The 14,081-nt window shown below is 50.7% G+C and overlaps 1 protein-coding gene across 1 annotated transcript in view; it reads right to left on the reverse strand.

Moving 5' to 3' along the window:
• Nucleotides 1–14,081, reverse strand: part of TONSL (tonsoku like, DNA repair protein) — a 96,319-nt gene that overhangs the window by 6,806 nt on the left and 75,432 nt on the right. The window contains exons 21-23 of the mRNA XM_085533104.1: nt 13,582–13,880; nt 9,551–9,722; nt 6,499–6,665 (exon numbers count right to left, since the gene is read on the reverse strand). Of these exons, the coding sequence (XP_085389230.1) occupies nt 6,499–6,665; nt 9,551–9,722; nt 13,582–13,880 (638 nt within the window). The remainder of the gene's footprint in view (nt 1–6,498; nt 6,666–9,550; nt 9,723–13,581; nt 13,881–14,081) is intronic.

Raw genomic sequence — 14,081 nt, forward strand, 5'->3', positions numbered from 1 at the left:
ACCAATGGGACCCAATAGGACCAATGGGACCCAACAGAACCAACAGGACCCAATGGGACCCAATGGGAACCAATGGGAACCAATAGAACCAATGGGAACCAATGGGACCCAATAGGACCCAACAGAACCAATGGGACCCAATTGGAACCAAGAGGACCCAATAGAACCAATGGGAACTCATGGGACCCAACTGGACCCAACAGAACCAACAGGACCCAATAGGACCCAATGGGACCCAATGGGAACAAAGGGGTGGTTCCGATTGGACCCAATAGGACCCAATGGGACCCAATGAGACCCAACAGAACCAATGGGACCCAATAGAACCAATGGGAACCAATGGGACCCAATCGGAACCAAGAGGACCCAATAGAACCAATGGGAACCAATGGGACCCAATGAGACCCAACAGAACCGATGGGAACCAATGGGAGCCAATGGAACCCAATGGGACCCAACTGGACCCAATAGGACACAATAGAACCAATGGGAACCAACTGGACCCAACAGAACCAATAGGACCCAATGGGACCCAATGGGAACAAAGGGGCGGTTCTGATTGGACCCAATAGGACCAATGGGACCCAATGGGACCAATGGGACCCAATAGGAACCAATGGGAACCAATGGGACCCAACAGAACCAATAGGAACCTATAGGAACCAATGGGAACCAATGGGACCCAATAGGACACAATAGAACCAATAGGACCCAACTGGACCCAACAGAACCAACAGGACCCAATGGGAACCAATGGGAACAAAGGGGCGGTTCTGATTGGACCCAATAGGACCCAATGGGAACCAATGGCACCCAAAAGAACCAATGGGAACCTATAGGAACCAATGGAACCCAATGGGACCCAACTGGACCCAACAGGACACAACAGAACCAATGGGACCCAATGGGAACCAATGGGACCCAATAGAACCAATGGGAACCAATGGGACCCAAATGGACCCAACAGAACCAACAGGACCCAATGGGACCCAATGGGAACCAATGGGACACAATAGAACCAATGAGAACTAATGGGAACCAATGGGACCCAATGAGACCCAACAGAACCAATGGGACCCAACTGAACCAATGGGAACCAATGGGACCCAATCGGAACCAAGAGGACCCAATAGAACCAATGGGAACCCATGGGACCCAATGAGACCCAACAGAACCGATGGGAACCAATGGGAGCCAATGGAACCCAATGGGACCCAACTGGACCCAACAGGACACAATAGAACCAATGGGAACCAATAGGACCCAACTGGACCCAACAGAACCAACAGGACCCAATGGGAACCAATGGGAACAAAGGGGCAGTTCCGATTGGACCCAATAGGACCCAATGGGACCCAATGGGAACAAAGGGGCGGTTCCGATTGGACCCAATAGGACCAATGGGACCCAATAGGACCCAATGGGACCCAACAGAACCAATGGGAACCTATAGGAACCAATGGAACCCAATGGGACCCAACTGGACCCAATAGGATACAATAGAACCAATGGGACCCAATGGGACCCAAATGGACCCAACAGGACCCAATGGGAACCAATGGGAACAAAGGGGCGGTTCCGATTGGACCCAATAGGACCAATGGGACCCAATGGGACCAATGGGACCCAATAGGAACCAATGGGAACCAATGGGACCCAACAGAACCAATAGGAACCTATAGGAACCAATGGGAACCAATGGGACCCAATAGGACACAATAGAACCAATAGGACCCAACTGGACCCAACAGAACCAACAGGACCCAATGGGAACCAATGGGAACAAAGGGGCGGTTCCGATTGGACCCAATAGGACCCAACAGAACCAATAGGAACCTATAGGAACCTATAGAAACCAATGGGACCCAATGGGACCCAATGGGAACAAAGGGGCAGTTCTGATTGGACCCAATAGGACCCAATGGGACCCAATGGGATCCCCCCATTACCCCCACACCCCCCCATAACCCCCATAGCCCCCCAGTTGAGACCCCATATCCCCCCATAACCCCCATATTCCCCCCCAAGCCCCATATCCTTCCCCATTGAGCCCCATATCCCCCATAACCCCCATATCCCCCCAAATTGAGCCCCATAAACCTCATATCCCCCCCCCATATCCCCCCATAGAGCCCCATAAGACCCCATATTCCGCCACAGGAGCCCCATAGAGCCCCATATCCCCCCATAGAGCCCCATACGACACCATATCCCCCCCTAGATCCCATAGAGCCCCATAAGCCCCCATAGATCCCATAGAGCCCCATATCCCCCCACAGAGCCCCATAGGACCCCCATATCCCTCCATAGATCACATAGAGCCCCATATCCCCCCATAGGACCCCCATAGAGCCCCATAGGAACCCATATCCCCCCATTACCCCCACTGACCCCCATAGAGCCTCACTGCCCCCATACCCCCATATCCCTCCCCACTGAGCCCCACAGAGCCCCATAGAACCACATAGAACCCCATATCCTGCCATAGGAGCCCCATAGAGCCCCATAGGACCCCACAGAGCCCCACTGAGCCCCATAAGACCCCATATCCCCCCATTGACCCCCATCAAGCCCCATATCCCCCCATAACCCCCCATATCCCCCATAACCCCCATATCCCCCCAAATTGAGCCCCATAAACCTCATATCCCCCCCCCATATCCCCCCATAGAGCCCCATAAGACCCCATATCCCCCCATAGGACCCCCATAGAACCCCATATCCCGCCATAGGATCCCCATAGAGCCCCATAGGACCTCACAGAGCCCCATTGAGCCCCATAAGACCCCATATCCCCCCATAGATCCTATACAGCCCCATATCCCGCCATAGAGCCCCATAAGACCCCATATCCCCCCATAGATCCCATAGAACCCCATATCCCGCCATAGGAACCCCATAGAGCCCCATAGGACCTCCATATCCCCCCATAACACCCATATCCCTCCCCATAGAGCCCCATAGGACCCCATATCCCACCATAGGAGCCCCATAGAGCCCTATAGGACCCCGCAGAGCCCCATTGAGCCCCATATCCCCCCATAGAGCCCCATAAGACCCCATATCCCCCCATAGAGCCCCATATCCCACCACAGGAGCCCCATAGAGCCCCATAGGACCCCATATCCCCCCATAGATCCCATAAAACCCCATATCCCCCCACAGGACTTCCATATCCCCACCCCACTGAGCCCAATTGAGCCTCATAGAGCTCCATTGAGCCCCATAGGACTCCACAGAGCCCCAATGAGCCCCATAAGACCCCATATCCCCCCATAGATCCCATAAAGCCCCATATCCCCCCATATCCCCCCATAGAGCCCCATAGGACCCCATATCCCACCATAGGAGCCTCATAGAGCCCCATAGGACCCCCATATCCTGCCATACACCCCATAGGACCCCATATCCCGCCATAGGAGCCCCATAGAGCCCCACAGGACCCCATAGAGCCCCACTGAGCCCCATAAGACCCCATATCCCCCCATAGAGCCCCATAGGACCCCATATCCCGCCATAGAGCCCCATAGGACCCCATATCCTGACATAGGAGCCCCATAAGACCCCATATCGCCCCATAGAGCCCCATGTCCCCACACAGAGCCCAACAGGACCCCATATCCCGCCATAGGAGCCCCATATCCCCCCATAGATCCCATAGTGCCCCATAAGACCCCATATCCCCCCCATAGGACCCCATATCCCCCCACAGAGTCCCATAGGACCCCCATATCCCCCCATACACCCCACAGGACCGCCATATCCCCCCATAGGACCCCCATAGAGCCCCATAGGACCCCATATCCCCCCATAACCCCATATCCCCCATATAAAACCCCATAAGACCCCATATCCCCCACCTCCCGCAGGTACTGGCAGAGGCTGGTGATGTTGAGGGGTCTGTGCCCCCCGATGGAGCCCAGCTCCAGCTGTGTGACCCCATTACCACCATGGCCCCAGTGACCCCATAGGACCCCATAACCCCATAAGACCCCATATCCCCCCATAGAGCCCCATAGGACCCCATATCCCGCCATAGGAGCCCCATAGGACCCCTATAGACCCCATAGAGCCCCATATCCCCCCATAGGAGACCCATAGGACCCCATATCCCCCCATAGAGCCCCATAGGACCCCATATCCCGCCATAGGAGCCCCATAGGACCCCTATAGACCCCATAGAGCCCCATATCCCCCCATAGGAGACCCATAGGACCCCATATCCCCCCATAGAGCCCCATAGGACCCCATATCCCGCCATAGGAGACCCATAGGACCCCTATAGACCCCATAGAGCCCCATATCCCCCCATAGGAGACCCATAGGACCCCATATCCCACCATAGGACCCCATATCCCCCCATAGATCCCATAGTGCCCCATAAGACCCCATATCCCCTCCATAGGACCCCATATCCCCCCACAGAGCCCCATAGGACCCCATATCCCTCCATAGAGCTCCATAGGACCCCATATCCCTCCATAGAGCCCCATAGGACCCCATATCCCTCCATAGAGCCCAATTGAGCCCCATAGAGCCCCATAGGACCCCATATCCCGCCATAGGACCCCCATAAGACCCCATATCCTCCCACAGAGCCCCATAGGACACCATATCCCCCCATAGGAGCCCCATAGAGCCCCATAGGACCCCCATATCCCGCCATACACCCCATAGGACCCCATATCCCGCCATAGGAGCCCCATAAGACTCCATATCCCCCCATATCCCCCATATAAAACCCCATAAGACCCCATATCCCCCCATAGGACCCCATAACCCCATAAGACCCCATACCCACCTCCCGCAGGTACTGGCACAGGCTGGTGACGTCGAGGGGTCTGTGCCCCCCGATGTTGCCCAGCTCCAGCTGTGTGATCCCATTACCACCATGGCCCCATTGACCCCATTGAGCCCCATAGCCCCCCATAGAGCCCCATAGCCCCCATATCCCGCCATAGGAGCCCCATAGAGCCTCATTGAGCTCCATATCCCCCCATAGAGCCACATAGAGCCCCATAATACCCCATATCCCCCCACAGAGACCCATAGGACCCCATATCCCCCCCTATTACCCCATAACCCCATATCCCACCATAGGAGCCCCATAGAGCCCCATATCCCCCCATAGGACCCCATATCTCGCCACAGGAGCCCCATAGAGCCCCATAGGACCCCATAGAGCCCCATATCCCCCCATAGGAGCCCCATAAGACCCCATATCCCTCTATAGATCCCATACAGCCCCATAGGACCCCACGGAGCCCCACTGAGCCCCATATCCCCCCATAGATCCCATAGAGCCCCATATCTCCCCATAGGACCCCATAAGACCCCATAGGACCCCACAGAGCCCCATATCCCCCCATAGAGCCCCATAGGACCCCATATCCCCCCATAACCCCATATCCCCCATATAAAACCCCATAACCCCGTAAGACCCCATAAGACCCCATATCCACCTCCCGCAGGTACTGGCACAGGCTGGTGATGTCAAGGGGTCTGTGCCCCCCGATGTTGCCCAGCTCCAGCTGTGTGACCCCATTACCACCATGGCCCCATTGACCCCATTGAGCCCCATAGCCCCCCATAGAGCCCCATAGCCCCCATATCCCGCCATAGGAGCCCCATAGAGCCTCATTGAGCTCCATATCCCCCCATAGAGCCACATAGAGCCCCATAATACCCCATATTCCCCACAGAGACCCATAGGACCCCATATCCCCCCCTATTACCCCATAACCCCATATCCCACCATAGGAGCCCCACAGAGCCCCATATCCCCCCATAGGACCCCATATCTTGCCACAGGAGCCCCATAGAGCCCCATAGGACCCCATAGAGCCCCATATCCCCCCATAGGAGCCCCATAAGACCCCATATCCCTCTATAGATCCCATACAGCCCCATAGGACCCCACGGAGCCCCACTGAGCCCCATATCCCCCCATAGATCCCATAGAGCCCCATATCTCCCCATAGGACCCCACAGAGCCCCATAGGACCCCACAGAGCCCCATATCCCGCCATAGAGCCCCATAGGACCCCATATCCCCCCATAACCCCATATCCCCCATATAAAACCCCATAAGACCCCATAAGACCCCATATCCACCTCCCGCAGGTACTGGCACAGGCTGGTGATGTCAAGGGGTCTGTGCCCCCCGATGTTGCCCAGCTCCAGCTGGGTGACCCCATTACCACCATGGCCCCATTGACCCCATTGAGCCCCATAGCCCCCCATGTTCCCCCATAGGACCCCATAGGACCCCATATCCCCCCATAGAGCCCCATAGGACCCCATAGAGCCCCACTGAGCCCCATAGGACCCCATATCCCGCCATAGGAGCCCCATAGAGCCCATAGGACACCATATCCCACCATAGGAGCCCCATAGAGCTCTATAGGACCTCATATCCCCCCATAGGACCCCATAGGATCCCTATAGACCCCATAGGACCCCATAACCCCGTAAGACCCCATAAGACCCCATACCCACCTCCCGCAGGTACTGGCACAGGCTGGTGATGTCAAGGGGTCTGTGCCCCCCGATGTTGCCCAGCTCCAGCTGGGTGACCCCATTGGGGACACAGGGCAGCAGCTGCTCCAGCCCCTCGGTCCCAATGGGGTTATGGGATATGGCCAGGCAGCGCAGCTGGGAGGCGCCTATAGGGGATAATGGGGGGGGGCAGACAGATAGAAAGCCATATAGACATGTATAGAGACATATAATCCCATATAGACCCATAGAAACCTATATAATCCCATATAGACCCATAGAAACCTATATAACCCCATATAGACCCATAGAAACCTATATAATCCCATATAGACCCATAGAAACCTATATAATCCCATATAGACCCATAGAAACCTATATAATCCCATATAGACCCATAGAAACCTATATAACCCCATATAGACCCATAGAAACCTATATAATCCCATATAGACCCATAGAAACCTATATAATCCCATATAGACCCATAGAAACCTATATAATCCCATATAAACCCATATAGACCCCTATAAACCTATATAATCCCATATAGACCCATAGAAACCTATATAATCCCATATAAACCCATATAGACCCCTATAAACCTATATAATCCCATATAGACCCATAGAAACCTATATAATCCCATATAGACCCCTACAAACCTATATAATCCCATATAGACCCATAGAAACCTATATAATCCCATACAGACACATAGAAACCTATATAATCCCATACAGACCCATAGAAACCGATACAATCCCGTATAGATCCATATAAACCGATACAATCCCATATAGACCCATAGAAACCTATATAATCCCATATAGACCCATAGAAACCTATATAATCCCATACAGACCAATAGAAACCTATATAACCCCATATAGACCCATAGAAACCTATATAATCCCATATAGACCCATAGAAACCTATATAATCCCATATAGACCCATAGAAACCTATATAATCCCATATAAACCCATATAGACCCCTATAAACCTATATAATCCCATATAGACCCATAGAAACCTATATAATCCCATATAGACCCCTACAAACCTATATAATCCCATATAGACCCATAGAAACCTATATAATCCCATACAGACACATAGAAACCTATATAATCCCATATAGACCCATAGAAACCTATATAACCCCATATAGACCCATAGAAACCTATATAATCCCATATAAACCCATATAGACCCCTATAAACCTATATAACCCCATATAGACCCATAGAAACCTATATAATCCCATATAAACCCATATAGACCCCTATAAACCTATATAATCCCATATAGACCCATAGAAACCTATATAATCCCATATAGACCCCTATAAACCCCCCAAAAACCCATATAACCCCATATAACCCCATATGAACCCATATAAACCCATTTGACCCCATATAGACCCATAAAAACCCATATAGGCCCATATAATCCCCTTAACCCCATATAACCCATATAAACCCATATAAACCCCATATAACCCTATATAAACCCCATATAACCCTATACGAACCCCATATAACCCCTTAAACCCCATATAACCCCATATAACCCCTAAAGTCCCATATAACCCTATATAAACCCCATATAACCCATTAACCCCATATAACCTCCATGTAACCCCATATAACCCCGTATAAGCCCATATGAACCCATATAAACCCATATAACCCCCATATAACCCCATTGATTCCTATGGGGTCCCATATAACTCCCTATAAACCCCATATAATCCCATATAACCCCATAGAACCCCATATCCCCCCATATAACCCCATATAACCCCCATATAACCCCATATAACCCCATAACACCCCATTGATTCCTATGGGGTCCCATTTAACCCCATATAATCCCATATCGCCCCCATATAACCCCACATAAACCCCATATAACCCTATATAACCCCATATAACCCCATTGATTCCTATAGGGTCCCATATAACCCCCTATAAACCCCATATAACCCCATATAACCCCATATCCCCCCCCTATAACCCCCTATATCCCCCCATATAACCCCATATGCCCACACATAGCCCCATATACTCCCATAGATCCCATATAACCCCATATAACCCCATATAACCCCATATAAATTCCCATATAATCCCATATAACCCCATATAACCCCATTGATTCCTAAGGCGTCCCATATAACCCCCTATAGAGCCCATATAATCCCATATAACCCCATATAACCCCATATCCCCCCATATATCCCATATAACCCATATAACCCCATATCACCGCCTATAAAACCCCTATAACCCCATATAAACCCCTATAACCCCCTATATCCCCCCATATAACCCCATTGATTCCTATGGGGTCCCATTTAACCCCATATAATCCCATATCCCCCCTATAAACCCCATATAACCCCCAAACCCCATTGATTCCTATGGGGTCCCATATAACTCCCTATAAACCCCATATCACCCCATATCCCCCCATACCCCCCCATATAACCCCATACAACCCCATATCCCCCCCTATAACCCCATATAACCCCATACAACCCCATATAACCCCATATAACCCCATACAACCCCATATCCCCCCCTATAACCCCATATAACCCCATACAACCCCATATCCCCCCATATAACCCCATATAACCCCATATCCCTCCTATAAACCATATAACCCTATAAACCCCATATAACCCCATATAATCCCCTATATACCCCATATAATCCCATATCCCCCCATATCCCCCCTATATACCCCATATAACCCCATATCTCCCCTATAAACCCCATATAACCTCCTATAAATCCCATATCCCCCCCATATAACCCCATATAACCCCATATAACCCCATATAACCCCATATCCCCCCATATAACCCCATATCCCCCCGTATCCCCCCTATATACCCCATATAACCCCATATCCCCCCTATATAACCCCATATCCTCCCTATATCCCCCATAGAATCCCCTATCAACCCCATATCCCCCCATATAACCCCATATCCCCCCTATATCCCCCATAGAATCCCCTATATACCCCCTATAACCCACCTCGCAGCTCATGCTGGAGGCAGATTCGACACAGGCTCCCGAATCTCGTGTCGAATCCGCAGGCGCGGACCCGCAGCGCGCTGATGTTGGGGCAGTGGCGCACAATGGCCGCCAGGGGGCGACACGACTCGGCCCGTAACGGGTTGAGACCGAGATCCAGCACCGACAGCACCTACCGGAACCGGAAACACACAGCGTCACATGACCGGAAATCACATGAGGGAGCGGCCATCTTGGTGTGGGGTCATGTGATATATAGACGCCATCTTGGTTTGGGGGTTACGTGATGCGGGGCGCCATCTTGGGGGGGGGGGGGGGGTCATCTGACCACGTGATCGTATAACCCCATAGAACCCCATAACCCCATAGAACCCTATAGAACCCCATAGAACCCCATTACACTCCATATCCCCCTATATAACCCCATATAAGCCTCCCTGACCCTATAACCACCCCATTGACCCTATATACTCCCATATAACCCCTTTATAACCCCATATAACCCCATATAACCCCATAGACCCCATATAACCCCATATAACCCCATATATCCCATATAACCCCATAGACCCCATATAACCCCATATAACCCCATATACTCCCATATAACCCCATATCCCCCCATATAACCCCATATAACCCCATATAACCCATATAACCCCATATAACCCCATATAACCCCATATAACCCCATATATCCCCATATAACCCCATAGACCCCATATAACCCCATATAACCCCATAGACCCCCATATAACCCCATATAACCCCATATAACCCCATATCCCCCCATATAACCCCATATCCCCCCATATAACCCCATATCCCCCCATATAACCTCATATCCCCTATATAACCCTATATCTCCATATAATAACCCCATATAACCCCATATCCCCCCATATACCCCCCCCTTGACCCTATATCCCCCTATACAACCCCATATACCCCCATTATAACCCCATATCCCCCCATATAACCCTCCCTGACCCTATAACCCCAACTTGGCCCTATATAACCCCATATAACCCCATATAATAACCCTATACCCCCTTACCTTTAGTGCCCCTTTCTCCGCCGCCTTTGCTATATGGCCGAGCGCATTGGCCCCCAGTTGATTCCCATATAGATCCAATAGCCATCCCAACCCCATAGAACCCCATTATAACCCCATATAACCCTATTATCCCCCCTTATAACCCCATTATCCCCCCATATATCCCCATATAACCCCATATCCCCCCATATAACCCCATATAACCCTATTATCCCCCCATATAACCCCATATACCCCCACCGACCCCATATAACCTGTTCTGACCCTATAACCCCATTATCCCTCTATATCCCCCCATATAAGCCCATAAACCCCCATATAACCCTTTCTGACCCCATATCTCCCCTTATAACCCCATTATCCCCCCATACAACCCCATATAACCCCATAACACCCCATATAACCCTTCCTGACCCTATAACCCTCCCCCTTGGCCCCATATAACTTCATATAGCCCCATATCCCCCCATATAACCCTATACAACCCCATATCCCCCCATATAACCCCATATACCCCCCCTTGACCCTATATCCCCCTATACAACCCCATATCCCCCCATATAACCCCATATACCCCCCCTTGACCCTATATCCCCCTATACAACCCCATATACCCCCATATAACCCCATATCCCCCCATATAACCCCATATACCCCCATATCCCTCCCATATCCCTCCCATATCCCGCCATATAACCCTATAGCCCCCTGTATATCCCCATATACCCCCCCTTGACACCATATCCCCTTATACAACCCCATATAACCCTATATAACCCCATATAACCCCATATACCCCCATATAACCCCATATAACCCCATATCCCCCCATATAACCCCATAACCCCATATAACCCCATATAACCCCATATAACCCCATATAACCCCATATCCCCCCATATAACCCCATAACCCTATATAACCCCATAAGACCCCATTACCTTTAGAGCCCCTTTCTCCGCCGCCTTTGCTATATGGCCGAGCGTGCTGGCCCCCAGTCGATTCCCATATAGATCCAATAGCCACCCCATAGAACCCCATAGAACCCCATATCCCCCCATTATAACCCCATATCCCCCCATACAACCCCATATAACTCCATACAACCCCATATAACTCCATCTAACCCCATACAACCCCATATAACCTCCCCAAAACACCCCATATATCCCCATACAACCCCATAACCACCCCATATAACCCCATAACACCCCATATAACCCCATATCCCCCATATAACCCCATATAACCCCATATCCCCCCATATAACCCCTTATAACCCCATATCCCCACATATAACCCCATATCCCCCATATAACCCCATATCCCCCCACATAACCCCATAACCCCATATAACCCCATATAACCCCATATAACCCCATATAACCCATATAACCCCATATCCCCACATATAACCCCATATCCCCCATATAACCCCATATCCCTCCATATAACCCCATAACCCCATATAACCCCATATAACCCCATATAACCCCATATAACCCCATATAACCCCATATACCCCCATATAACCCCATATAACCCCATATAACCCCATAACCCCATATAACCCCATATAACCCCATATAACCCCATATAACCCATATAACCCCATATACCCCCATATAACCCCATATACCCCCATATAACCCCATATAACCCCATATAACCCCATAGAACCCCATATAACCCCATATTCCCCCATATAACCCCATATAACCCCATATCCCATATAACCCCATATAACCCCATATACCCCCCCCTTGACCCCATACAACCCCATATACCCCCATATCTCCCCTTATACTTCCATTATCCCCCATATAACCCCATATAACCCCATATCCCCCCATATAACCCCATATCCCCCATATAACCCCATATCCCCCCATATAACCCCATAACCCCATATAACCCCATATAACCCCATATAACCCCATATCCCCCCATATAACCCCATAACCCCATATAACCCCATATAACCCCATATAACCCCATATAACCCCATATCCCCCCATATAACCCCATAACCCTATATAACCCCATAAGACCCCATTACCTTTAGAGCCCCTTTCTTCGCCGCCTTTGCTATATGGCCGAGCGCGCTGGCCCCCAGTCGATTCCCATATAGATCCAATAGCCACCCCATAGAACCCCATAGAACCCCATATCCCCCCATTATAACCCCATATCCCCCCATACAACCCCATATAACTCCATACAACCCCATATAACTCCATCTAACCCCATACAACCCCATATAACCTCCCCAAAACACCCCATATATCCCCATACAACCCCATAACCACCCCATATAACCCCATAACACCCCATATAACCCCATATACCCCCATATAACCCCATATCCCCCCATATAACCCCATATATCCCTCCTTGACCCTATAAGCCCCCCCCTTGGCCCCATATAACCCCATATTCCCCCATATAACCCCATATAACCCCATATCCCCCCATATAACCCCATAACAACCCATGTAACCCCATATACCCCCCCCTTGATTCCATATAACCCCATATATCCCTATATAACCCCATATCCTCCCATATAACCCCATATAACCCCATTATCCCCCCATATAACCCCATATAACCCCATATAACCCCATATAACCCCATATCCCCCCATATAACCCCTTATAACCCCATATCCCCACATATAACCCCATATCCCCCATATAACCCCATATCCCCCCATATAACCCCATAACCCCATATAACCCCATATAACCCCATATAACCCCATATAACCCATATAACCCCATATACCCCCATATAACCCCATATACCCCCATATAACCCCATATACCCCCATATAACCCCATATAACCCCATATAACCCCATATAACCCCATATCCCCCCATATAACCCCATATAACCCCATATAACCCCATATAACCCCATATCCCCCCATATAACCCCATAACCCTATATAACCCCATAAGACCCCATTACCTTTAGAGCCCCTTTCTCCGCCGCCTTTGCTATATGGCCGATCGCGCTGGCCCCCAGTCGATTCCCATATAGATCCAATAGTGTCAGATGTGGCAGCTCTTGTAGGGCCGCCCCTATTTCGGGCCCTATGGGATCCCCCATAGAACAGCCCCGTAGGGTCAGTTCCTTCAGCCCCCATTGGAGCTTCAGGGCTCGGAGCAATGGGGGGAAATGGGGGGGGGGCAACCGGACCCCGACCCACAGGAAACTGGGCTGCTGAGCTTGGAGCCGGCTGCTGTGGGACACTGTGGGGTGGGGGGCTGTGAACATATGGGGGATATGGGGTCAGTTATAGGGTCGGATATGGGGTCAGATATGGGGTTAAATAGGGGGAATATAGGGTTAGATAGGGGTTCTATGGGGTTTGGGGGGGTTCTATGGGGTCCTGCTGAGCTTGGAGCCGGCTGCTATGGGACACTATGGGGTGGGGGGCTGTGAACATATATGGGATATGGGGTCAG

Source organism: Coturnix japonica, unplaced genomic scaffold (genome assembly GCF_054131305.1).
Source record: "Coturnix japonica strain WE unplaced genomic scaffold, WE-NBRP24 Scf054, whole genome shotgun sequence".
Taxonomy (NCBI): Eukaryota; Metazoa; Chordata; class Aves; order Galliformes; family Phasianidae; genus Coturnix; species Coturnix japonica.